The 25,050-nt window shown below is 40.9% G+C and overlaps 1 protein-coding gene across 1 annotated transcript in view; it reads left to right on the top strand.

The window, feature by feature from the left end:
• The window catches only part of PGM1 (phosphoglucomutase 1), a 29,318-nt gene extending 5,031 nt beyond the window's left edge, over window positions 1–24,287 (top strand). Inside the window, exons 3-12 of the mRNA XM_033151905.1 lie at window positions 14,348–14,510; window positions 15,302–15,448; window positions 16,160–16,285; window positions 16,841–17,031; window positions 17,900–18,054; window positions 19,690–19,805; window positions 20,895–21,030; window positions 21,461–21,644; window positions 22,773–22,907; window positions 23,593–24,287. Of these exons, the coding sequence (XP_033007796.1) occupies window positions 14,348–14,510; window positions 15,302–15,448; window positions 16,160–16,285; window positions 16,841–17,031; window positions 17,900–18,054; window positions 19,690–19,805; window positions 20,895–21,030; window positions 21,461–21,644; window positions 22,773–22,907; window positions 23,593–23,682 (1,443 nt within the window). The 3' untranslated portion in view covers window positions 23,683–24,287. The remainder of the gene's footprint in view (window positions 1–14,347; window positions 14,511–15,301; window positions 15,449–16,159; window positions 16,286–16,840; window positions 17,032–17,899; window positions 18,055–19,689; window positions 19,806–20,894; window positions 21,031–21,460; window positions 21,645–22,772; window positions 22,908–23,592) is intronic.
• The last annotated feature ends 763 nt before the right edge of the window (window positions 24,288–25,050 follow it).

The raw sequence follows: 25,050 nt of genomic DNA, 5'->3' as shown, positions 1-25,050 counted from the left end.
GTGCAGAAATGGGCAGGCATTAGGATTGGCTCCAGCTAAATATAAAGGCTGGTTTGTCCAGATTTTGGAAGTATACCCAGAGAACCTTAATGGAACATGGCGTGTTTCCAGAAGACTGAGCAATAGCGGTGCCTCTGCTTATGTCATAGCAATGCCAAGTGGTGAAGGATGAGTAAGAAATTAGGTCACACAGAGTCCTAGTCGTCTTCTTTTTGTAATGTGTGTTGAAACAATTTCTGTTCAAGCTGCATTGAGCATACATCTGCACATTTCTGAATACGCAGTAGAGATAACTTTACATTTTAAAAAGAAATGGTTTTCCTCTAGTCAATCAAAGGATTTTAGTATTATGCTTGCAAAGACCCCCACACCGTCCCAAAATCAAATTATGAACTGTTGAAATCTAAGACAAGTTTTCTCTCTCACTTCAAATGAATCTTTTAATTTAGTATGTGGGAGCATAGATAATAATAATAATAATAATAATAATAATAATAATAATAATAAATTTATTATTTATATCCCTCTCATCTGGCTGGGTTTCCCCAGCCACTCTGGGCGGCTTCCAACAGAATATTAAAATACAATAATCTATTAAACATTAAAAGCTTCCCTAAACAGGGCTGCCTTCAGACGTCTTCTAAAAGTCTGGTAGTTGTTTTTCTCTTTGATATCTATAATATCTACTAAGAAGCCCCACTGAATTCCATAGAACTTAATTCCAGGGAAGAATTGTAGCCTAAGGCTGCACAGACCAGTGCTGGGAAACCTTTTGCCCAGAGGCCTATTAAGCCCAGCAAGCCTCTTCATGTGGCTCACAAGGCTGCCTTTGCTAAGCCATGCCCAACTCCTTCATACCTGGCATGATATATAGCATCAGTGGTAGGGAAGGTAAAGACAGGACAAAGCAGTGTTGATCAACCGTGCCTCCAAAGCCCTGTGCCTTTGCAAGCACCAACGATCTTTGCCTGATAGTGCACCATCAGAGACTGTTTGCAGGCGACTGTAAACAGAGCACTGTGAAAGTATTAATCCGCTTCTGTTTTGTATGTTTGTTTGTTTGTTTGTTTGATGCCAATAAAAGGTTGATGATGATGTAAACAGAGAGGAAGAATGTCCATTTACAGACATGACTTGGATTCATTCTACAGATGTAAACATATATTTTTTTCTGCTGATTGGTGCTGACAGCATACCTTCAAAGGAACAAACCCCTTTGAATTTGTCATCTGATGTCATAATGATGTCATGTGATTGCTACGTGGGCATTCCCACCCTCCTGTCAAAATTTGCCTACAGAGAGGTGGGAAACCTCCACTCATCAATGGGGTACATAGCAGAATGAGTCTGGGTTCACTACTATGCCTAGAATCAAAGGCTAGGGATTCCTTTCACTAGTTCCACCTGGTGTAACAGTCACAGCTGCTTTGATCAGATATTGCTAATGGCCTGCTGTATGACACTGGCTTTGACAGTTTTTTGGGAAATTTAGCTTCTGCAGAATCCATTGACTGATTCCCAGCAGGCTGGGACTGTAGTCGGGCACTGACAGCACATGCCCTAGAATCTACATGCATTACAGGCAATGACCAGTTTATGTTGGGGTTATGTTCCAAAGCACTGTGTGCTTAAGTGTAAGTGTGTATATTGGGAACACCATTGAAAAAGCCTGCAAACAGCACAATCACTCTCTCCAAACCTCCTTGCTCAAAATCCTTGCTCAACGGTTGGTGCAAGGGCTCCTGGGATTGCACTTGCAAAGGCTTCTGGGATTGCTAGGCACTGTTTTTGCTCTGCTTTTGCCCTCTCTGTTAGGGCTGATTTTGTGGCTGTGCACATATTGAATGTGTGTAAAATGTACTAAATACCTTCCAGAACAGCTCAAGATGCAGGATCTTGACCTATTAAACCACAAATGGCACAACTTACCTAAAATGTCACAGTGTCCCCTCAGTCCCTTTTATTTGTAATGTTTAATATAAACCAAGAATATCATTGTAAATTTAATTAGTGCCGTGTTTGGACAGCAAAGGTCTCTACATTGGCTTTCCTGGCAGGCTGCTTCAGGAGAGCTGCTCTTTCCTTTTCCCAGGAACAACATAGGCAGAGCTACTTCCACTACCTCAAACACCACATGAAGCTTTAAACCACCCAGGGAGTGGGTGGGAACCAGTGACACCACAACTCTCTTTAAAGCCATTAGGACAGATTACTCACCCTATCTGCATTACAGCTGAGAGAAGGGAAAGCACCCAGGACTGCCACCAGGGGGAGCCAAGTTATATTCTACCAGTTGAATGAGGATGCTTTGCTGAATCAAACAGAGCTGTATCTGGATCAGTAATCATGGGTGTTTGTAGGAGGTGGGGGCAACAGGGATAGTAAGCCATATGTTCCAGATTCCTTGCTTGCTTTTCTTTCTTTTTTAATGATTTTTTTAAAATTGAGCTGCAAGGCCAAAAACTTTTAAAAAGAAAAAAATTCTGGAGCTGTAGAATGAACCAAGTTAATTAAAAATGGAAATAATGAGATTATGAACATATGCAAATTGCTGCAACAGTTAGCATATACATGCAATACTTAACCCAGTGTGACGTGAAAATTATTATTTTTAGTGAGATAAACACTTCTGCATCTTCAGACTTAGAGGATTGCAATGAAATTGTTTTAAGGATCCTAATGTTAGCCTTTCTTGTTCTTGTCAGCCATCCTAACTTCAGAAGTAGTGTTTAATGCAGACTAGCCAATCTCAGAAATGCCAGCAGTAATGTTAAGTTGTGACAGAATTTAATAAAGTGTGACTTCAGAAAAAGAGTTAAAAAACAAAACAAAACACGTTGTGGCTACAGTATTTCTTCTTCTAAACAGAAGCAAATATTTTCTCCTTTTGTTCCTTCCAGTCATTGCTGATGCTGTCCTTTGTGACAGAGAAGTTTTTTTTTTTTTTTAAAGTATTCCAGTGCTAATAGAAAATAGTAGGAGAACTTCTTTTTCAAAGTTTTGGCTTCAACCATACCAAAGGTTTCATAATTGAATTCTGGCCTACGTTAACCAGAAATAGTTTCCAGAAGGGCAGAAACAACAATGTCTGGTCACACCTTATAAACTAGCAAATTTATTATGGCACAAGTTTTTGTGGCCACAAGATTCTTAGCTGTTTAATAATCTGTGCCGTAAGATTTTTAGCCGTTTAATAATTTGAAAGGAGAGCCTATTCTATGTCAGGAATGTACAGTTTCCCTTTGGGACATGCACTTGCACGTATGTACCACAAGAGGAAGGCCTCTACCTATGAATTTAACCACATTGCAAAGTGCAAGTGCATGTGTTCCACAATTTTCAATACAGACAAGGTTTTACAAAAAAAAAGAACAAAACACTGCTTTCTTCCCTTACCTAAAACTTGATGTTTTCCATGCTATATATTGGGTCAGTCATTTTCTCAAGCGTGAGGCTACAGTGAGGGAATATATACAATTCCATCCAGGCGATATAATTACTGATTTGCATACATCTTAAAAGGAGATGGAAAGATGGTAAAATCCACTTATAAAATAGTGCAGCCTCCCACTGATAGCAAAACAGGATAGACTTCAGTTTTAGTCAGACTTTTAAATTTCTGTATGCTTTGGATTTGTTGTGAAATTAGCTGTCTGCTGCGGCCATCTCGTTCACCTCATTCTGGCTTAGTTAGTGCTGATTTAGGGGCCATTTCCCCCAGGCAGTTTAGTTTAGGAGTTACTCCTTCAGTCTTTTCTACCTTTTCCCCAGTTTTGCCCCTGCATAGGAATTAAGAGCTGTACTTCATCTGCCCATTGTCATACATGGCTTGTGAGCCACATGTCTGGTTAACCCTAATGGGAGGAATTAACCCCATGAAAGGCGAATTATCATAGTAGTTCAGAATATTACTGTAGGGACTGAACAAAATAAAAAATAAAAAAATTCCTTCCAGTAGCACCTTAGAGACCAACTAAATTTGTTTGGTATCTGAAGAAGTGTGCATGCACACGAAAGCTCATACCAGTAACAAACTTAGTTGGTCTCTAAGGTGCTACTGGAAGGAATTTTTTTATTTTTTATTTTGTTTTGACTACGGCAGACCGACACGGCTACCTACCTGTAGGGACAGAAGTTGTGGTGCTACAGGGACTTAACAGGCAGAGGGCCTTCTCGGTAGTGGCACCCACCCTGTGGAACGCCCTCCCAGCAGATGTCAAGGAAATAAACAACTTTTAGAAGACATCTGAAGGCATTCCTGTTTAGGGAAGTTTTTAATGTTTGATATTTTATTGTATTTTTAATATTCTGTTGGGAGCCGCTCAGAGTGGCTGGGGAAACCCAGTCAGATGGGTGGGGTATTATTTCTTCTTCTTCTTCTTCTTCTTCTTCTTCTTCTTCTTCTTCTTATTATTATTATTATTATTATTATTACCTTTACCTGCTACAGGGTTGCCCTAATTCCTTGTGCAAAATATTTTGAGCTTTCTACACAACTCTCTAAAACCCATTAAAAGGCATTGTGTTTCTGTCTTTTAAGATCGATGTTTCAGGTTTATTCTATGGAATGGAGATGTGTTTTCTTTAATTGTTTGCAATACAAATGTTAAAGCACATGGGTTGTTTAGATTGTCATATGCATTGCAATACATTTTTGTATACAAGCAAATGGCATTTTTAATAAAGATGCTATGATCAGCTTAAAATTAGGTGTATCTGGAATGAAGTGTTTGAAATCAAAGCAATTATACTGCACTTTATCCAAGAAAGGTTGAAAATTGGGTGCAAAAATTGGCATTGCCAATAACTCTTCTGTTTGTTATATTAGCTCACTTTACAGTATGAAGCAAAGCAATTTTGACACTGGAGAGTTTTCTAGTTATTAAAATAACAGAGGGCTAAGGAAACTGTAGGTAACTGAGAAGTCCTGACTTCCATTTTAAGAGTGACCTTTTACATGATAGACTCCACAAAATAACTTTCGCACTACATTACCACACTTCTAACAGGACTTACCTTCTCAACATACTTGCCTCTTGATGAAGACAGTGTAAAAGTAGGGTCCACAACTGGAAACCAGGCAGTCAATTTATAAACCTGCTTATCTGGCTGAAACAATTCTAGCTTTGCATTGGTTTGGAGAGCTCAGCCTGGTGACAAATCAATCAATGCTTCTGACTGAGGAGCTGACCTACTAAACAGCTTTCTCTCCCCATCTCCTCTACCCAAAAAAGAATGTCATACAGATTTCATTGCGTTTAAATCCTGCTTGTGGTGACAACCAGGAGTTCAGAGCCCTGTCGCTGTCGTGATCAAAAGGCTTTAAAGACTTCTACAACATCCATTTTTCCTCAGGGATTGCAGTGTGGAATTGGATGTATTCTCTCTGACAGTGATCTTTCAGAGCAAGTGCAAGAAAAGTTCTTCAGTTACAGAAACCACATTCAGCAGAAGGTTCAAGGAGCTATTTTAGGGTACAGAGCTACTTAACTGAACCTCTAACCAAGAGATCTGTTTTACCAGTATCAAGGCTGATTCAAATATATTTTTTCACTGTTGTATTTTTCTATCTTTATTTTTTAAATGTATTTATATGAAAAAGGATCATGGAAGACAGTCCATTGCCAATCCTGACTTTGCCAACAGCACCTTACTATGACCAGAAACCAGGAACTAGTGGATTACGGAAGAAGACATATGTTTTTCAGACCAACCTAAACTACCTGCACAATTTTATCCAGAGTATATTTTTCTCCATAGACCTAAGAGATCGACAAGGATCTACTATGGTAGTTGGAGGAGATGGGAGATATTTTAATAAGCTTGCAATAACACTGATAGTTCAGATGGCTGCTGCCAATGGGGTTGGTATATCATAAATGTGATTGCATCTCTAATACCTAACAGCTCTCTGATGTGCTGACTCTTTACATGTTAAAAGTTCTCAACATTTTGTAATGCAGTAATAACACGTTTTTATCTGGATGCTACTAATTGACTACTGAGGGTCAGATATGGTGATTGGTGGGATGTGGGGGTTGCCTTAGCAGTCTTGGAAACTATAGATTTATGTTGTTCTGTGGTCTAGCTTTGAAAAGTTGGGTTTTGATGGAAATGTAGAAATATTTCCTATTGTTTCCGTGTTGTCAACAATAAATGGTTGGTTGTTGGGTGGATTTCAGTGTTAGATTAACATGTGCAAATATTGTGGTATAGTATAGTTAGAAGTGTATGGTTGCTTGAGAGAAGGATTTTGTGTCATCGTCCCCCCTCCTCTGCTCTGCTTAGAGTAGCCAAAGCTCTGTCATTCTCCATCAGTAGATGGATCGACAAAGCATGTTTTCAGTTTCTCAATGGATATAAATAGCTGTGTTATGAGAATTGCTATAAAACCATGCTGTTGGATAAGTTAGAGCGATGCAGAGTTAGCCTCCATTCTGCTTAAATCTTTATGTTAGGAATTATTTCTATCATTTGGTACTGTGTTAGAAACTGAGATATGAAAGCTAGGAGCTAAATGGCACCTTAAACATGGGTTATGGGCGCAACAATGGAATGTCTAGGCATGCTTTTTTATAACAAGAATACAAAGCTGAAAATGAATGAACTGCATCCAAAATATTATGTTCAGTTTTCACATGGTCTAGTCCTTTCCCTGCCCACCTCCCTAATATTCTTAAGAATATTTCTTCTCCAGTCTTCAGAGAGTAGCTAGAAGTGGGGAGGCAGAAAAAGGTCCTCCTTTCCTTCCACTCTGCAGTTTTAATCTGAACTCTTAAGCGCAGTACTGCGCCCAGAGCTCAGAAACGGCTCGCGCTAATGAAATTCCCTGTCACAAAAGGCACCTAGAACAATGGGAGTTTTGAACAGTGATTTGGTATAGGGCAGTTAAATCATTAGTTTGATTTGATTTGATTTGATTGGGAAAGTTTGGAAGGATAATATTAAAATTGCATTTGAACCTCTGGCGTGTGTACATGTGAATATTGTTAATGCAGAAGAGAAATCAATATGCATTCTATCCAATGGAGGTTTTGCGTTATCCATACACGAATGCCTGAAAGCTGACATTGGTGGTTAAATCAGTTTTAAAATTACTGTAATAGTTTTTCACCAGAATTTGATATCAAGTAATTCATAAGGGCATGTAGAAGACAATGGTTGTGTTTGGATATCATACACGAGCATAGTTTAGCATGATGAGAACAAGCCCCAGGGAGCTTCAGGCTTCTGTGCCCCCCCCCAAGACCTGAGGGTGTAGGTGATTCTCATATTTTAATGCAGGCAGTTTTGGCTTCAGAGTTCTCAGGGACAGGCAATTGCAACTGGTTATTAAACCACATGTAAACTTGGGGGGGGGGGCTGAGTACGTATATTGTAGAACATTCCAAAGGTATATCTAGTCTAACATTCTGTTCTCACAATGGCCAACCAGATTCCTCTGGGAAGCCTGCAAACAGAACAAGAGGAATAGTCCTCTCCTGCTGTCATTTCCTAGCAACTGGTATTCAGAGGCATGATCCTGGAGGCAATGTACATCAATCATTCCTGGTAGCCATTGACAGTCTTATCCTTCATGAATGTGTCTAAACCCTTTTTTTAAAAACCGTCTAGATTGGCACCAATCACTGTGTCTTGTGGCAGTGAATGCTGTATAGCAATGTGATGTGTAAAGGGATAACCCAAATAAAATATTTTGGAAGTATCTGCTCAAAATCAGGGAAATGAACTTTAAGTCGGTTGTTGTCCAAATGATATCTTAGATTAGGGCAATTTATTACCAAGGGTAGTTCTTAAAGGCAACATCTTAGCAGGTCAAATGCTTCTATGATAAAATGCTTGTGGGCTTCCTATAGGCATCTGGTTGGCCACTGTGTGAGAACAGGATGGGCCATGGCCAGCTGGCTCGTTTTAGGATTGCTATGCTTCAAAAGAGGTTGGAGGGCAGGGAACAGGCTCTCTTAAGTTTTCAGCAGCATGGAGGAACCATAGTTAGAAACTGAATAATCGCAGCTGTCCCTCTCTCCCCCACCTTTGAATCACAAAATGTTTAGGAAAGTAAATAAGTGATGAAAGTGTGTTGTTTCCTTCTCACAATTTAGACCCACAGGCTGTGAGTATTTATTTTATTTTATTTATTCAATTTATATACCACCCTATACCCACAGGTCTTAGGGCAGTTCACAGAATAAAATCAGAATATAAAACCACAAAATAAATAATAATAATAAAAATAACAACCAAATAACCCTCCAAAAACACATTTTAAAAGGGGCATAGGATGTGTTTACACGTGTGTGTGTTTTAATCATGTTAAAGTCAATGGATCGGATCAAGATTTAGCCATGGCTTTCAGTAGCTCCATTGAAATAAATGGGAATTACCAAGTTCTACTCCAAGCATGGCGAAGATCCAACCCAGTGAACTAAACTCTACACTGATTTACGAAGGCCAAATGGGTCAAGAGAATAAATGGAACAGAAATGAGTTACTGTAAAATTGTAACATGAAGCTATTCAGTGTGGGAGCATGTCTGTCATCTAAGACCTTCTGTAGCAAGCCTTAAAGTTACCATAGGACTATAGGAAACTCACGTGTGAAGCAGTACTTAATTCTGTTTGCCATAGCAGGGATTTGTTTAGTGGAGAATTCCAGAGCCCATGACTGTCCCATGCTGACACAGCAATTTGTACAGTTTATTTCACCACATCCCATGCTTCTGTGCAGCTGATAGGGGATGAGCACCCTCTGCTTGCTGTACAATGATTGTGCAGTAGCCATTGGATGATACAAACAAGTCCCCTCCTGCACTTAACCACGCTTGGCCTTTCTGCTCTGTTGTGCTACAGTTGTCTTTGGCACCAATTGTCAACAAATTGCGCGGTCAGGCGAAGTCCCCCCGCATCCCGGGGCAACCCCCGAGGGAAATAAAGACTCATGACCATGTTCTATGGGATTAAATTGGCCACAACTTTATTAATATTTCAGATATAGGAAGACCTTGGCTCAGGCATTGGGCGTTTATCCTTCCCAGCCCCCCAGCCGGGGTTCTGGGTACCTTCAGGGTTATCCAGCATGATTGGGAAGTGGGCTAGTCTGGAGAACATATGTTCAAGCAGATAGCCCACCCCCCTATGTTCGCCGCCACTGGAAGGGGAGGGCAATGACGACCCTGGGCGTTTGGTCAATGCCTCCCCTTGTGACCCCTTTAACGGGAACCCTGTTATCGCCGCCACAATGGGGGTGGGGGGTCACCGCCCCACGCCCCCCCAATCCTGTAAATGACTAAAGGATTCCGCCCAAGGCCTGCAACCACCAAAGTTGTGACGAATTGCTACGGGAAAGGCGAAACCTGCCAATGCAGGGAAATTCCTTTCCGGCCCTTCAACAGCGACCTTGTCATAGCAGCGCCTGTGTGGCTGTGGAAAAAAGGGTTGGTTAAACCTGCAAAGTAAGCATCAATTGAGGGAGTGGAGGGTGGGGAAGCTCTGAATCCATCGGCCGCTTCCCAGGTATGACTCGAGTTCTATTGTGTGTACTGCCTAATCCCTCCCTCTACCTGGCCAATCCCCCCTGGCACCACCTTCCCAGCCGGGATTGGGCGGCTGCTAGTGTAGGTGGAGTCCACAGGTATCCCAACCTGGGAAGGTGAAGCCAGACCAACTGCCAGGAGCTGCCACCGTGACCCAAAGGGGGCCTCCTCGCAACCTCGCAACATGCGCACCCCGTTTGATATGGGGGAACGCTCATTTTAGAATGTCTTGTACTTATGGGATTTATTCTTAAAGATTGAAGAACTCTCCCCCTCTGCCCTCTACCCCATTACTGTCATGCTGGTTCTTCTACACTTTTACCACTGCTCTGCTCATTTGTTCTTTCGGGCCCCTTTCTGATTACTATTAGTCTTTCTTACAGTGTATTGGCCACTAGGGATGTTAACTTTCTTGAGCTCAGCTTCCAAATCTGTCAGTAAAGTAGCCCAGATCCAATTATCTTGGCAGACCTACACACAATGGCCATTATGGACTGGATTCAATTAAGTAGGTGCGCTTGCAGGAGCCAGGGCAACAAGGCCCACTAGTGCAATGGGACCCCTAGTCAGCCCCCATTATCAGCTGGTCTGGAGAACCACCAGAACATCATGTGGGAGAAGGAGAGGAGAGGTGGGGGAGATCATTTCATCAGGTGAACTGAAATGCTTGTGCTGATAGAACGACTGGAAGAGTGTTATGTTGACTTCTCCCACAGGGTTGTATCCAACTAGGTTCTACTCAAAGTAGACCCATTGAAAGTAATAAACCTAAGTTAGTGATGTATATGAACTCCAATGGCCTCCTCTGAGTCGGACTAGTATTGGCTAAAACCCTATATATTTTCCAACTGAAAAAGCATGATACATTTTTTAAAAAGGGGGTTACTTTTCCATCTCACCCAAAATGTTTTTCTAAAAAAGAATTGCCGGAACTCACCGCAAACACCTTCCTTGTTCTCTTATAATGGCAATGGCGCCCACCTGAGAGGCGCTGTAACTGAGTTCTGGCTGAAAAGGAGCCCTGCCAAAAATTACGACTATAACAGAACAAAGAAACCAAAAACATGACTTTTTAATCCAAATGATAACTAGACTGCAATCTAGCCCATAGCACACTTGTTTTAAGTGTTGAAACTGGTTATTTTGTGCAAGTAATTTAGTACACAGCTGCAACACTTGTGGCTTTAGTTCTAGAAAGCTCTCAATTTAGCAGTGGTTTAGGTCATGGAATTTAAGACCAGGATCACCTCACATTGTTTATTTGTGAGTGTCATGATGGTTTGCCATGCCAATACATTAAATACAATTTTATTAAATGTTTGTACTTCCGTGAAATGTTTTTCAACATCTGGTAATATATTTATGGCTTTCAATCATCAGTAGTTGTGGGGGTTAAATGAAATATGCTTCCAGGGACAAATATAAACTTCTTATGAGATGAACATATCACGTCTTAAGTGTGAGCAGTGGTAGGTGATAGGCAGGTACAATTACCTCTTTAGGAATGATGGATCCAAAGGATTTCCAAATAAGACCACAAATATTTGAGAAGTGATTCATTACCTTTTATGCTGGTTATTTTTCACTGGCTCCTATGGGACTACACTACTGTAAATGGTTGATCAGTTAAGTCATGTATTTTCTGTTTTTTACATGATGATTTACTTTAATTAAGGGAAGTTAATACGTTAGTAGCTCCCTGACTTGGCATGCCTAGGCAGTGATATCTATAATTGGACTTGTAATTATAGGATGGTTTACAGGGCCATAGAAGCCACATTTAGACTGCTGATGTGTCGTTCCGGTTTCCTTCCTGTCATATAGATGTTCTAAAGAAAAAAATGGTACTACAGACAGCAACTAGCTTGAGTGGGGAATCTGATCTTTACTATTTAAGGGGCCAAGAGCCAGCCATGTGAAAAGAAAAATGGAGATGTACTCTGACATGAATTTGATTGAGAACATAGGTAACACAATGCAATTTAAAATGACAGAATCCATCCAGGTTATATAAATGGATCTATTTTGAATTGGTATTTCAGATAATCAATTTATTTTCCACTTTAGGAAATGCAGCATATGAAATGGGTTTTGCTTAAATATTTTTCCTTGATCTACAGAAAACTCTTGTGTAGTACATGATGAACCCTCCTTCTTGGTGTGAGGTATATCAGAGCTGACAGGGTTAAGCTGCTTTGCTATGAGACGTGGTGTACACTGGGTGTGTCTACATATGGGTCTCTGTTCTTTGTGTGTAGGCACTTTCTCTTTCTGTTCTGCATTGCCGGGAGTCAGCCATGCCTTGGCCTTCTCCCGGGTTGTTCTGCTGTAGATAAATAAATGCTTCTAGATAAGAAAGAAGCTGACGCCAGTGAGATTTATTGCTGCAACTCCCTTACACACAGACCATCTTTTGCTGCATGAGTGAATCTGAAATTGCTCTGCTAACAGCCCAGAAACTGGGAGGAGAATGTGGCACAGCTGAAAACGAGCTGGGTGCCATTGCTGGTTCTGGCGAACCAACCCAGTTTTTCTGGACACTTGGAGCTTAGAAAATGCTATAATGTAGATAGTAGTGACTTGTCAGTGGTGTGTGTGTGTGTGTGTGTGTGAGAGAGAGAGAGAGAGAGAGAGAGAGAATATATATATATATATATATATGGATGATTTCATGGTTATGTTCTGCTAAGGGACATTCTTTACCTTTGGGATGTACAAATGAGCTGTTTGGATAGCTGCAGGAAATGAAATTGAAATGTGCATCTCTAATGTTTGAGTTGTAACTTACACCAATTTCCACCCTCTCCCGTTCTTCCTCCCTCTCAGTCGCATCCTAATTGAGCAAGTTCCTATGAACTTACATAAGAGTCACAACAAGCTATCAGTATACTTACTTTTCCTGAATATGGCCAGCTAAGTCGAAGTTCACATAGCTCTCACCCCAAGGGGTCAGAAGAGAGACACAAAGCTCTTCTTCACTCTTAATAGGAAAGCACCAGAATACCTAAGTGGGGAGAAAAGTATCAGCCCTATTTATCTTAAAAGCAGGTAGAAAACACCAGAATGTTGCCAGACTTGAGAAAGTGTGTTTATTGATGAGATCAGTTGCATTGTTCTGTGTTAAAAGATAAAAAATGATCCTGTTAGTTTTGAAAAGGGGTCAGAGTTAATACCTAATCCTTAAACCAGGTTAGTGACATAGCTCGAAATAGCTAACTACTATCGATGGCATGTTCATGGTATTCGCTAGGTATGTTAACGCTAGGTCATTAACAGCAGAATTGGGGCGTGATCCAAAAGGTTGCCCCAAACGCACATGACATCAGTAAAAGCAGCTGAGCCTTTAGCCCCCTTTTTGTGCGAACAATATTTAAAACAATTCATTCTTACAATATATTTACCGGTATATATAGCAGCATTTATTTTCATGTTACCAGTGCATTTCCTGTTGATTCCAATTATTTAAAATAAGTTATATACAGATGTCTTAAACAGAATATAAAGAATGAATAACAAATATTAAATAACATAACTTTTAGAGAAGGCTAAAGTATTACACTTACACCATGCCATATGCAGTTGATCTGCCCCATTCCCAGCTGTTCAAAGTTCCTTGCTTATATATTACGCAACTGACCTCAATTTCTTCAGTCTTTCTTTATAATCCCCCCACTTCTTTAATGCTATTATTAACATGACTATTGTCACTTGCTCCCATGCCCTCCTGATTGATTCCTCCTTATGAGATTTATAGTTTTCGTTCCATGCTTTTACATGCATAATTCTTGCTAAACCGTTGGACAATCTTGGGTAGATAAACATGCCTTCACTCATCAGGATTGCTGACTCTGACCCAGGATGCTTGGGTAAGAATCTGTGGCAGATGTTCTCTGGAGCCAGCATTCTAAGTCCCCATGACTGGTGCAGATGCCTTCTCTTTCCTCTTTTACATACTTTTGAGTGTCAGAGGCAGGGAGAAAATGGGTCAAAGATTTCAGATGGGTCAGGGTCTTGATAAGGCGGCAGATGTTTGCGAGCATACAAAGGGTTAAATAAAGACTTGCAGGGAACAAGTTCCATGCACAAAACCTTTCCCCTGGAGAAAATGTTTGTATTGGGGGGGGGAATACTTTCCATGAATTCTTCCTTTCTCTCCTGAAAATCTGCTATAGAGTTGGGTGATCCTCCTGAACTGTGGGAGGGGTTGCATAAGGGGAATCAGTGAACATGACTTGCATACCTCCAGTGGAGATCCTCACTGTATTGCAGTCCTTCCCGTAACTAGCTGGAGTTTTGTCTATGGAAGAGCAAGATTGGATCAAACTCATATTTTATTAATATTTAGTGGAAGAAAGTACAATGCCTCTTTGGCTTCATTGGTAGTGAGAGGCAACTTGATGAACCATACTGAATTGCTGTGATAAGTTTTATAATCATAGACTCACAGAGTTGGAAAGAGACCTTATGGATTATCTAGTCCAAGGAATATGCGCCCATACAGGGATCAAACACATATTAGAGCTCAAAACAAACTTGCTGCACTCCACTTAGTGCATGGGAAACTGCCTTAAAAAAATGCAACACAGTATTTCTAAGAATCTTTGAAAGGATTTACTCATATAGAGTTAGCCACCATGATGCCCTCCAGATGTTGTGGGACTCCAACTCCTATCAAGGATAGGAACTATAGTCCAACTTTTGCAGGGCACCATGTTCGCTACTCTGATGCATAGCAACCTTTTTAAGAAAAAAATGTTCACAAGCCGTATGTCTCTAATGCACTGCTGTTTCCCCTTCCCTTGAATGTTCTTTCAGATTGGCCATTTAGTAATTGGACAGAATGGAATCCTTTCTACCCCAGCCGTGTCCTGCATTATTAGAAAAATAAAAGCAATTGGAGGCATCATTTTGACAGCAAGCCACAACCCTGGTGGACCTAATGGGGATTTTGGCATTAAATTCAATACTTCAAATGGAGGTGAGTACTTCTGACCGCCAATCCCACTCATCACCTGTGATCGCTTCCCTCTTGACTATTGTTAAATCCATTGGGTGGGCTGCTTCAGGGTTGAGGAAAAGGGAGAGGGAGGGAGTTTGAAGGGGAAACCAGGAAGGAATTGTACAAATTGAGCAGTTCAGTTATAATGCTACACTTAGTTTAAGCTGTGCCACCGCAATGCATGTTCTGAGGAAAGGATAGTCAATGAGGTGCCCTCCAGAGGTTGTTGGACTACAACTCCCATTAGTTCCTGCAAGCATGGATAATAGTTAGGGGTGATGGGAGTTGTAATCATTGGTACCACATTGGCTACCCTTGTTTTAAGATAATGCTGCATTTACTACTTTTTTTACCCAGACGCATCTTGCTTGGGTTAAAAAGCAAGCAAGGTTTTCCTTAAAGAAAAACAATGATAATATAACTCCATTTAAGGTGTTGTTTCTTCTATGATCTATGTTGCCAATACATAGTCATTTCATATGAAGACAGGAGTGACTTGTCCATTTAAATATAAAACTCTCTCTTTGTGTGTGTGTGCACATGCACACACATACATACACACCTTTTGTATTGTAGGACGTTGTAGCTTTCTTTTACCACTGATGTGTTGGGAATTATGCAAACAGTTTTGTGTTAATGTTCTGAGCACATATATTAAATCTACCTCCTTTTATCATTATCTCCAGAGGCACACTCTTATATCTCTGACTCTAAGAGCATATCTGACCATATCTTTTGTGGTCTGCCATAAAAATCTGTTTTCTCCCTAGGGCCTGCTCCCGAAGGAATTACTGATAAAATTTTCCAAATCAGCAAGACTATTGAAGAGTATGCTATATGTCCAGATCTAAATGTAGACCTCAGTACCATTGGAAAGCAGCAGTTTGACTTGGAGAACAAGTTTAAACCATTTACAGGCAAGTAAAATCCATTTTCTCCTCTTATTAATGAAGATTCTCACTTGCAATAGCTAGCAATTTAAATATTGTAGTATTATTTCAACTTTGAAAGCCTCAAAAGGAAACATTCATTGGACTGGGTTCAGACATGCTTCATTTCCTTGCTTAGAGTAGACTTACTGATAATCATGACTAAACTCTGGATCCAACCCATATTCTCCTGAATGAGAAGACATGTAATTAGCCCAAGCAACAAAGACACATACATGTGCTTTTGGTTTTGTAAAACACTAAGTTATTTGGTTCCATTTTGAACTACCAATTGATCTATCAAAGTTTGCCTCTTACATCCATATCCCACTTTTACAATTTGGTAATTGTGAAATATTGCCATGGGGCATTGTGCTAGTGGGTGTGTACACAAAAATGTTGGGGAGTTTCACAAATGACCAAGTTGTAAATCTCAAACACTATTTTCCATTGGGGTCATATTAGTACATGCAAGTTTGGAAAGAATGAAGATTGTTTCCTGAAGTTGCACATCTTTTGTACTCTTCCCTCAAAAGTGGTGATGTTCCATATTTGTATACAGTAAGGACATCTCTTGGGCGTTTCCCCTATTACTGTTGCCAAATGATAATCAAAGTATCTACTTGTATTGAATTAGTAGTATCTTTTATATCATCAGGTTCTTCAAATAATTGTGGGTTGTTCTGTTTTATTTTTCAGTTGAAATTGTGGACTCAGTAGAAGCTTATGCTAACATGCTGAGGAATATTTTTGATTTTAGTGCACTGAAAGAACTACTCTCAGGTCAAAACCATCTAAAGATTCGGCTAGATGCTATGCATGGAGGTAAGAAAGATTAAATAGGACACGTCCACTGAAAAAGTACAAATGTTCTACTCTAAAACTGCTGGAAGATATATTTCATATTCTGATAAGGAGTGGAAGAGAGACTGTTTTTTCCAAGCACCATCACTAGCTTGAGGAAGCCATTTTAAAAAGGCCTTGTGTTACAATACTGTCAAGTTTTCCACCTTCCTCTTCTTTGTTCCATGAGCTTGAGGTGAAGTTCTCCTGAACAGGGCTGCCACTACCATTAGGCAGAGTGAGACAGGTGTTGAGGGTCAGAGTGAATGGAGTTGTGTGTGATATGCTGTCTGTCTTGCACCCTCAGAGTTAGCCTGCTGCTGTCAGGTGCAATGAAAGAAGCTGTTCCATTGCTAGTGTTCAAGGAAAATTCTAGTTTGGTTGGCCTCTGTTTGTAGAAGGGGAGAGCGCCATCTTGCCTCAGGCAGCAAAATGTCTTGGTCCAATGCTGCTCTTGTACTTCAAGAATACAATAAACTTTTGATTGCCAGTAATTTACACGTTTCTGTTTTATCTGTCCATTCATTGCTAAATCAGTTGTCGGTCCATATGTAAAAAAGATCCTCTGTGAAGAACTTGGAGCAGCAGCAAATTCTGCTGTGAACTGCATACCCCTCGAGGACTTTGGTGGTCACCATCCTGATCCAAACTTAACCTATGCTGCTGATCTGGTCCAGACCATGAAGACAGGAGAATATGATTTTGGAGCAGCCTTTGACGGAGATGGGGTACGTGGAGCTATTTTCCTCCTGGTGTTCTTAGAGAGGAGAGGACTGTTCCTGACAACATATGGAACATGAAGAATTTGACTAGACCTATTGTTGGCAGAACTCATATTGAAATCTAGGATGAATTAATTGCTATGTTCTGGAGTTGTGAGGGGAACTTGTTCAGTACTGTATGCTACTTATAGAATAATTAAAAGCTAGAGGGTTGTAATTTGTATTTATTTTTTGAACAAAGCTCTGTAGTGGCAATCTTCCTGCATAATATCTGGAGAGCGCCAGGTGAACAAGGTGTTAAACTGAGCATAAACATCCCACTCATGTTATGCAAGTAACATCAAAATGCACGTTTTAAAAACCACAATATCAATGTTTATAGGGATGCTCAATCCTTCCCACAGGACAGCTGGGGGCCTGGAGGTGGGAAGGGACAGTCCACCTAGGACCAGTGGCGGAGGAAGAGGAGTGCAGGGGGAGCGCACCGCCCCCAGAATCACGATCCTGGTGGGGTGCCATCGCCGCTGCCCCCCTGCCCCCACTGGGCACCATGCCCCCAGGACGCGCATCACGCCCCTGTGGGCAGTGCATCACACCCCCAGGACACGTGCCAGGCCCGCCCCTGCCTGCTCTCCGCCTCCGGTGCCGGAGCATGAAGCTCCGCCACTGGCTAGGACAGGTTCTGAGGTGCTTTTCACTTGCAACCTTCTCTCTCTCGGAATCCTGGATTGTATCGTCAATGTGTTTTAAACTTGATCTTACTCTTAGAGTTTATGCGGAGTACACTTTTGATTTTTTTTATTCCAGCCATTTGTATCAACAAGGTAACAATCTGTTGCCACAATTATTATTATTATTTTACTGTCTTCATTAGGATCGCAACATGATACTTGGAAAACATGGATTCTTTGTTAATCCCTCAGACTCTGTCGCTGTTATCGCTGCAAATATCTTCAGTATTCCTTACTTTCAGCAGACGGGTGTTCGAGGATTTGCCCGGAGCATGCCAACAAGTGGAGCAATTGACAGGTAAGATGCTATATGTGGAAGGCCTTCTGCTTGATTCATCTGCTTCGGATGGCTCCTCCTTTCTTTCAGTTGACTATCAAGGATGGTTTATGTAAATTATGGGTGAACCATCCATGACTTAGGAATGAATATCTTTTACACTCTCACATTGCATCTTATTCGGGTAGCCAGATGCAAAAGAGAACAGGGCTCCGACACCTTTAATAGCTGTGTACAAGAGAGAACTTCAGTTGACGTGGCTTGACTGATAAACTACTCATGTTGAAAACTCACTCTTCTCCACCACTATGAAATGTCCGGGAGCCACTGTCCACTCTATTTTCCTGTGTGTTCTTTGGGAATGCTTGTAGGGATTGAATGATGTAATAAAAGGAGTGAAGATGATCTGTGTGCAGACAGAACTGGTCGCATGAACTGAAGGTTCCTTTGGAGTCATGGGACTTGAAACCAAATTAATAGATTTACAGCATCCCTAATTCCTCTTTAAGATGGTACTTTCTTAACTGATGCCTGTTCTTTTAAAATAGTGGTTCTTAACTGTTGGCTAGAATTTTTATTACAGCATCTATTAAATGGATTTGTTTTTTAACAGTTTTTAATTGGTTTTATTGTATGTGTCATTTCAGTGACCAGTCTGTTAGCTGAGGAGGAGGATAAATTTTTTGAACACACAGAAAAGTGTTGGTTTGGTTTTTTTTTACTGTATTTTTAATTGTTATGTACTGCAAGCAGTATTGGCTTGGAGTCAAGATACTGGACATGCCTAGTAAGGTTCTGGTTGTTTTTGTTACTGTATTATTATATAAACAACAAATCTGCCAGGCAAGCTACTTTTGGGACTCTTCTCCCATTTTAAAAGTGTGTTGTCATGCAGCATGAAGGGCTTTTATTTAGAGAAGCCAAATCCAAAGGGCCCCTTTCAGCACACAGATCAAGTTGCATTGGACCTTTGGGGCCTGGCCTTGCTCTCAATGCCCCCTTTGTCTAAAATGTTGGAATCTGATAACTTCCAGCTCATCCATTCCTAGCTGATGCTTCAGTAAGGTAAGCATGCTCTTAAAAAGCACAGGAAGCTGTCTTATACGTTGGTCCATCTAGCTCAGTATTGTCTATACCAGGGTCAGCAACCTAAGGCCCATGGGCCAGAAGCGGCCCGCAGAGGTTGTTTGACTGGCCCCCGAGCCACCCCCGAACTGAGCTGCCCACTTGCGTGCTGTGCTAAACTGGCGCAGCACGGCACAGGGACTTGCTTCCATGGCACCGAAAATCGCACCTGCGCAGATGTAGATGCCGAAAATTGCAGGCACGTGCACTCCTGCACGCACACAATCTGGCCCACTGAGTGATCTCCACAGGACCGATCCGGCCAAGGCAAGATAAACCTTACTGATCTCTGGTCTACACCAACTGGCAGCAGCTCTTTCAAATGAGGGACATTCCCACCCTTACCTGGAGATGCCAGGGACTGAACCTGTAACCTTCCTCATGCAAGAAAGTTCTACACTGAGCTATGGCCCAAAGGGGCTGACTTCCGAAATGAGCCTTGCATCTCTGGTTTATTAAGTGGAATGCCTAATAACAGCTGTTCTTCTCTATAGTAAAACATTGGTGATTCTCTCCTGACCTCTTTTGCAGGGTGGCCAAAGCGACAAAGATTGCTTTGTATGAAACTCCGACGGGTTGGAAGTTCTTTGGAAATCTGATGGACGCAAGCAAACTGTCCCTGTGCGGAGAAGAGAGTTTTGGTACTGGTAAGTAAACAGCCTCAATATCCAGTTGCTTTATTTCAGTTTTTGTACCCCGCCTTACATATTGTAAACAGAAGACCACAACATACCAAACCGACTACAATAATAATAATAATAATAATATATAAAAAGCAACATCCAAACAACATGAAAAAATTGTTTAAAACATAAAAATGCTGCTATAAAATGTAAATTCGGTTCTTAAGGGGGGTGGGATAACAGTTAAGACACCATACAAAATGCATAGACATTAAATCAATTCCTGTTTACAAATATTTTAATAAAAAGGGGATTATAAAATACAACACATACTTTAGTCAAAAGTATCTGAACACTCAAAAAGACACTCTACAAGATAGCTCTGTTTGGTAGAGGATGAGGCTCTATGATTCTAAGTATGCATCCTTTATAACTACCATTCCATCAGACATATGGAAGCATGAAGGCTTTAATCCCATATACATTTATGTAAGAGTAAGACACATTCTCCTTGATGGGGCTTGTTTCTGAGTAGGTATGCATATCACTGTGCTATAAAGCACAGAAATCTAGCTTAGAGCCAGCAGGAGCAGAGGCCCTGTGCTTTTCTTAAACTCTTAGGGTGACATCTAATTTTGGGCACCCATCAATGGAAGCAGACTTCCACTGGGGCAACATAATTTACTCTTCCTCTATTTCCGCCCTGCAGCCTCCATGAATCCTCTTATTTGTTCGGGAGAATTAATGGTAGAACAGATGGGGCGGGGGCAAAGAAGAGGAAGTTGTAGAAGGGGAAATTCATTTGCATGCTGCCCTTAATATAATAAGTTTATAAACCAAACTTATTGTTGACTATGTTTTCTGTACAAACCAGTAGATAACAAACATTTTTACCAGAGAGAGGTCTTAGTATGCAAAATACTTGTTTCAGCCCTCTGATCATAAGCACACGATTTCTCAGTTAGTGAAGCATCAATTGCCTACTCTTTATTTTGTGCAAGGTGCAAGTTTTGTGAGTTGCAGATTAGACATGGTTTTATTCCACTATGATTAACCCAAGTTTTTCTCCTGGATGTGCTCTTCTTCCATTTGTCTGATTTGTGTGTGCTTCAGGGTCTGACCATATCCGTGAAAAAGATGGACTCTGGGCAGTCTTGGCATGGCTGTCAATCATCGCTGTCCGTAAACAGAGTGTGGAAGAGATCCTGAAAGACCACTGGCAAAAATATGGGCGGAACTTCTTCACAAGGTGAGGATTAGCACATTTCACGTAAGAATTGTGTCATGGCAGTGCCACACATTTTATATGTGGTTAGCTGGAACGAGCAGAACTTCCTTAGCCCCATATTCCATGAAAGGAACTCATATGCAAATTTGGAGTCTCAAATTCTGCACCAAACCTTCTTATATTGATCAAACAACCTGTTTGAATGTGGCACGTGGGAGGAGGACCAAAAGCCGCTTTACAGGTTCAGGAACTGGGGTAGCTGAGTAGGAACCAAAGAAGAAAGCTCTCCCTACTGCCCCTTATTTTTAATCCAGTGCAAAAAGGTTTACTAGTAAAGCACCCCAGCACAGACTGTATGAAAAGCTAAACATGAAAAGGCATGTCGGGGTGGTGATGGTTACTTGTCATATTTGTCCCTCTGTCTTATTAAAGTCTCCCTGACTACTTCTAGGTATGACTATGAAGAAGTGGATGCTGATGGTGCCAACAAGATGATGAAGGATCTAGAGACAATGTTCTTTGACCGTTCTTTTGTGGGGAAGCAGTTATCAGCGGGGGACAAATCTTACACTGTGGAGAAAGCTGATAACTTTGAGTACAGTGATCCTGTGGATGGAAGCATCTCAAGGAACCAGGTAGAATAAAGATGGACTCCTAGATTTAAATTCCTAGAAAGATATGCTTTGCCTTATAAATAGAAATAGAAATAGAAATACTTTATTGTCACTGTACCACATGTTTTCAGTGAGATTAAATGAGTCCCCCTCTCCCCCACAGTATCTCTGTTCTTGTTACGCTGTCGTACAACCTCCAATGCCGAACACCAGCTGCAATTTTGCTGTCTTCCATTCAGCAGCCTCACAGCCCATGGGTAGAAACTGTTCTTTAACCTGTTGGTGTGGCTTATTATGTTTCTATATCTCCTGCCCAAGATCAGTTTATAATGATGCCCTTAGACATACACACAGCTTACTTGAAAAAAAAGTATTTAGTTCCATTTTGTTATGTTAAGACCACGCCTGGTCACCTGTGGGAAGCACAGAAGCCATTATAGACTTCTTTGTTTTTCCCCTTGGCTACAAGGAGCTATTATGCAAAACAATAATTCACACAATTTAGAACCTTATAATCACAATTTCTATTGGAAAATGTCATAAGAATAAACACCTCTTATGTTGCCCTCTATCTCCTGAGCTCTAGAAGCTCTAGAACAGGCTTCCTCAAACTTGGCCCTCCAGATGTTTTTGGCCTACAACTCCCATGATCCCTAGCTAGCAGGACCCCAGTGTTCAGGGATGATGGGAATTGTAGTCTCAAAACATCTTGAGGGCCAAGTTTGAGGAAGCCTGCACTAGAAGCTCTTTTTCTTATGTTTCTTTGCCCTTTTCTTGTCCAGTTTTATTTTTTGTGGTCTCTGCCTTCCCCGAGTTTTCCTTTAAACTTACGCGGTAGCTAAGTAGTTCATTTAGCTGGATAATAATTAATGGACAAAGGAACCACAAGAGATATAACTTCATGACATACATAATATTATTTATTTTATGCATCTTTTTTAGCATGTGTCACTCTGTTCAGCAAAAAATAAAATTTGGGACTCTTGTTCCCCCAAACAGCAATATATCAAGGATCACCAAAGAGGGTAGTTCACCAGCTGTCGGACGTGGTTTTTTAAACACAAACACATTCACACTTTTTTGTATCTCTCCAGTCTGAAAGGAGTGGCCTTCCAGGAAAACTGTTGTTGTGTGTTTTTCTCTTGCTAGGGTTTGAGGCTGATCTTTGCTGATGGTTCTCGCATCATCTTCAGACTAAGTGGTACAGGAAGCGCTGGAGCAACTGTGCGACTGTATATTGATAGCTATGAAAAGGATGCACCAAAAATATATGAAGATCCACAGGTAGGTTTCATTGCCACGTTCTGGACCTCATTCTGTTCCATCTGCCCTTGAGACTCCTTTCCTGGGGTGGGAGTGCTTAGATTCTCATCATTAGAGTAACTGATACAGATTTTCATAAATGTGCTCAATTTTTGATTTATTTGTAGTGAATACTGTGGGTGGTGAAAAAAGGAAGCATAGATGGTCCTGGTCAGAAAAGTAAGAAACAGGGTTGCTAATATATATTAGCATATTTCTGAAAAAAGGGGTCATAATGAGGCATACAAAGTACCAAAGCTTATTAAATGTGTAACTATGAGTGCTAGAAAGTTGTCATTCAGTGAAAACTGTGCTTATCGTGATTTTGTAATGTTAAAACCAATATTGGGTCTGCACTGCATAGGATGATGATAGCCATGAAGCAGAGGCAGATTTAGGGTGCTGAGTCGTGAGGGTGCCTCAGGGGATGCCACAACAATGATATAGAATGGAAGGTGAGAGGCAGGAAGGGGCCCCCAAATTTTGGCGTTGCACAGGGTTCCACTGAAATTTGAACTCCCAAAGTCTGCCACTGCATGAAGGTTTCCAGATCTCTAGCTTTTTCCATCTTTGCCCTGCTTCTGAATAGGATGAAATAATAAATGTTGCACTGTTTCCAGGATTTTGACTTATTTCTCCAATTTTTGCCTCTTTCCCTTCACTGCAGGTCATGTTGGCTCCCCTCATCTCCATTGCACTGAAACTTTCACAGCTTCATGAGAGAACAGGCCGCACCGGCCCCACAGTCATCACATAAATTAACACGTGAAACCATTTGGGACAGGTTTCATGGAGTGACTGGCAGCTGTCAATTGGAATTAGCTAGTCTTCCTTGCTGTTATCAAGTTTATTCCTAAAAATGCTAGCTAGCACTGTATTTAAAAGCACTATAAAAGGATATATGTGATATTTTTTTAAAGTTTACACTATGTGTATGCTGATATACATTGTCTTTTTAATGTCACCTGTTACCTTTATCATTCGTGCAATGGACTTGCTTAGTATACACTGCCTTTTGGTTTAGCGGGAATTGTAAGATACAAAAACAATGGGAGTAAACCCTGGAAAACCATTACTCTTCCTTTCCCAGGAGTTTCTCTGCACAAAGGTGGTTTTCTTTGGTTTTATTGGCAATGTGTAGGCTTTCTTTTTAACTTTGTGCAACAAAATGTACAATCACTGTGAACAGCTGTCTTTCCAATCACCATGGAATGTCTTGTTTCCAAAAGAAAAACAAGAACCCCAGAGTATCAATTGAACTTTGTCCCATGATCTGCCATACAATGATTGCACTGCCAGCCCTGCACAAAATTCACCATTGATACAAATGTTATAAGAGATTAAAGAAATGAAGCAGTATCACTGTGGAGTGGTTTTATTTATTATGGATTATTTTTATTATCAGCTATCTGAGGTTTATATATAGTCATGCTGCAAGTGGAGGGGGAAAAACAACAACCCCAAACTAGGTAAGATATTATTAGCATTTTACTATATATTTCTATATTATACTTGTTGGAATGCCAGCTCCCTACTCGCTCCAGTCATCTTCATCATCATTTTATTATTCACAAAGTCAATGCTCCAGTGCAGGCACTGTACAGTTCTATGTAAGACATCACTCGTTCTTGCCCACAGACTCAATTCTGTCACTATGCTTTGCTAGATGAGACATGGTTTTCAGCCGTGTCTCATTTCCTTTCTCACTCTCCAACTACCATAATTCCTAATGCTGTCGCAGCCCACACTCTTGAGTTGAAAAGGATCTTGTGGAAGCCAAGAATATGTCTCTGGTAGTGTGGCCCCCACCACTAGCTGAAGTTCCTTTCAGATAGTCTGGAAGTAGCAGTTGCAATTCCCTTCTAACGTTTCCAAATGTCCTTGCTTTGATTTCCCTTGTCATTTCAACATTTCAGTAAGGAACGTTGCAGAGAGGTTCTTCAGCTGGATCGGAAAGCACTTGTGAAGCTGCGCTGTGAGCTGGATCGTAGATGGGAAATGGAGACATCCATATCCTCAGGGCTAAGACAATATAAAATATATATTCAATTCTATCCTTACTTCAAAGTGAGTCCCTTGGAGTCAGTGCAACTTACTTCCAACAAAGTATACACAGGGTTAGGCT

This window comes from Lacerta agilis, chromosome 6 (genome assembly GCF_009819535.1).
Source record: "Lacerta agilis isolate rLacAgi1 chromosome 6, rLacAgi1.pri, whole genome shotgun sequence".
Lineage (NCBI taxonomy): Eukaryota > Metazoa > Chordata > Lepidosauria > Squamata > Lacertidae > Lacerta > Lacerta agilis.
The sequence above is the reverse complement of the archived record's forward strand: the minus strand, read 5'-3'. Positions and strand labels throughout refer to the sequence as shown.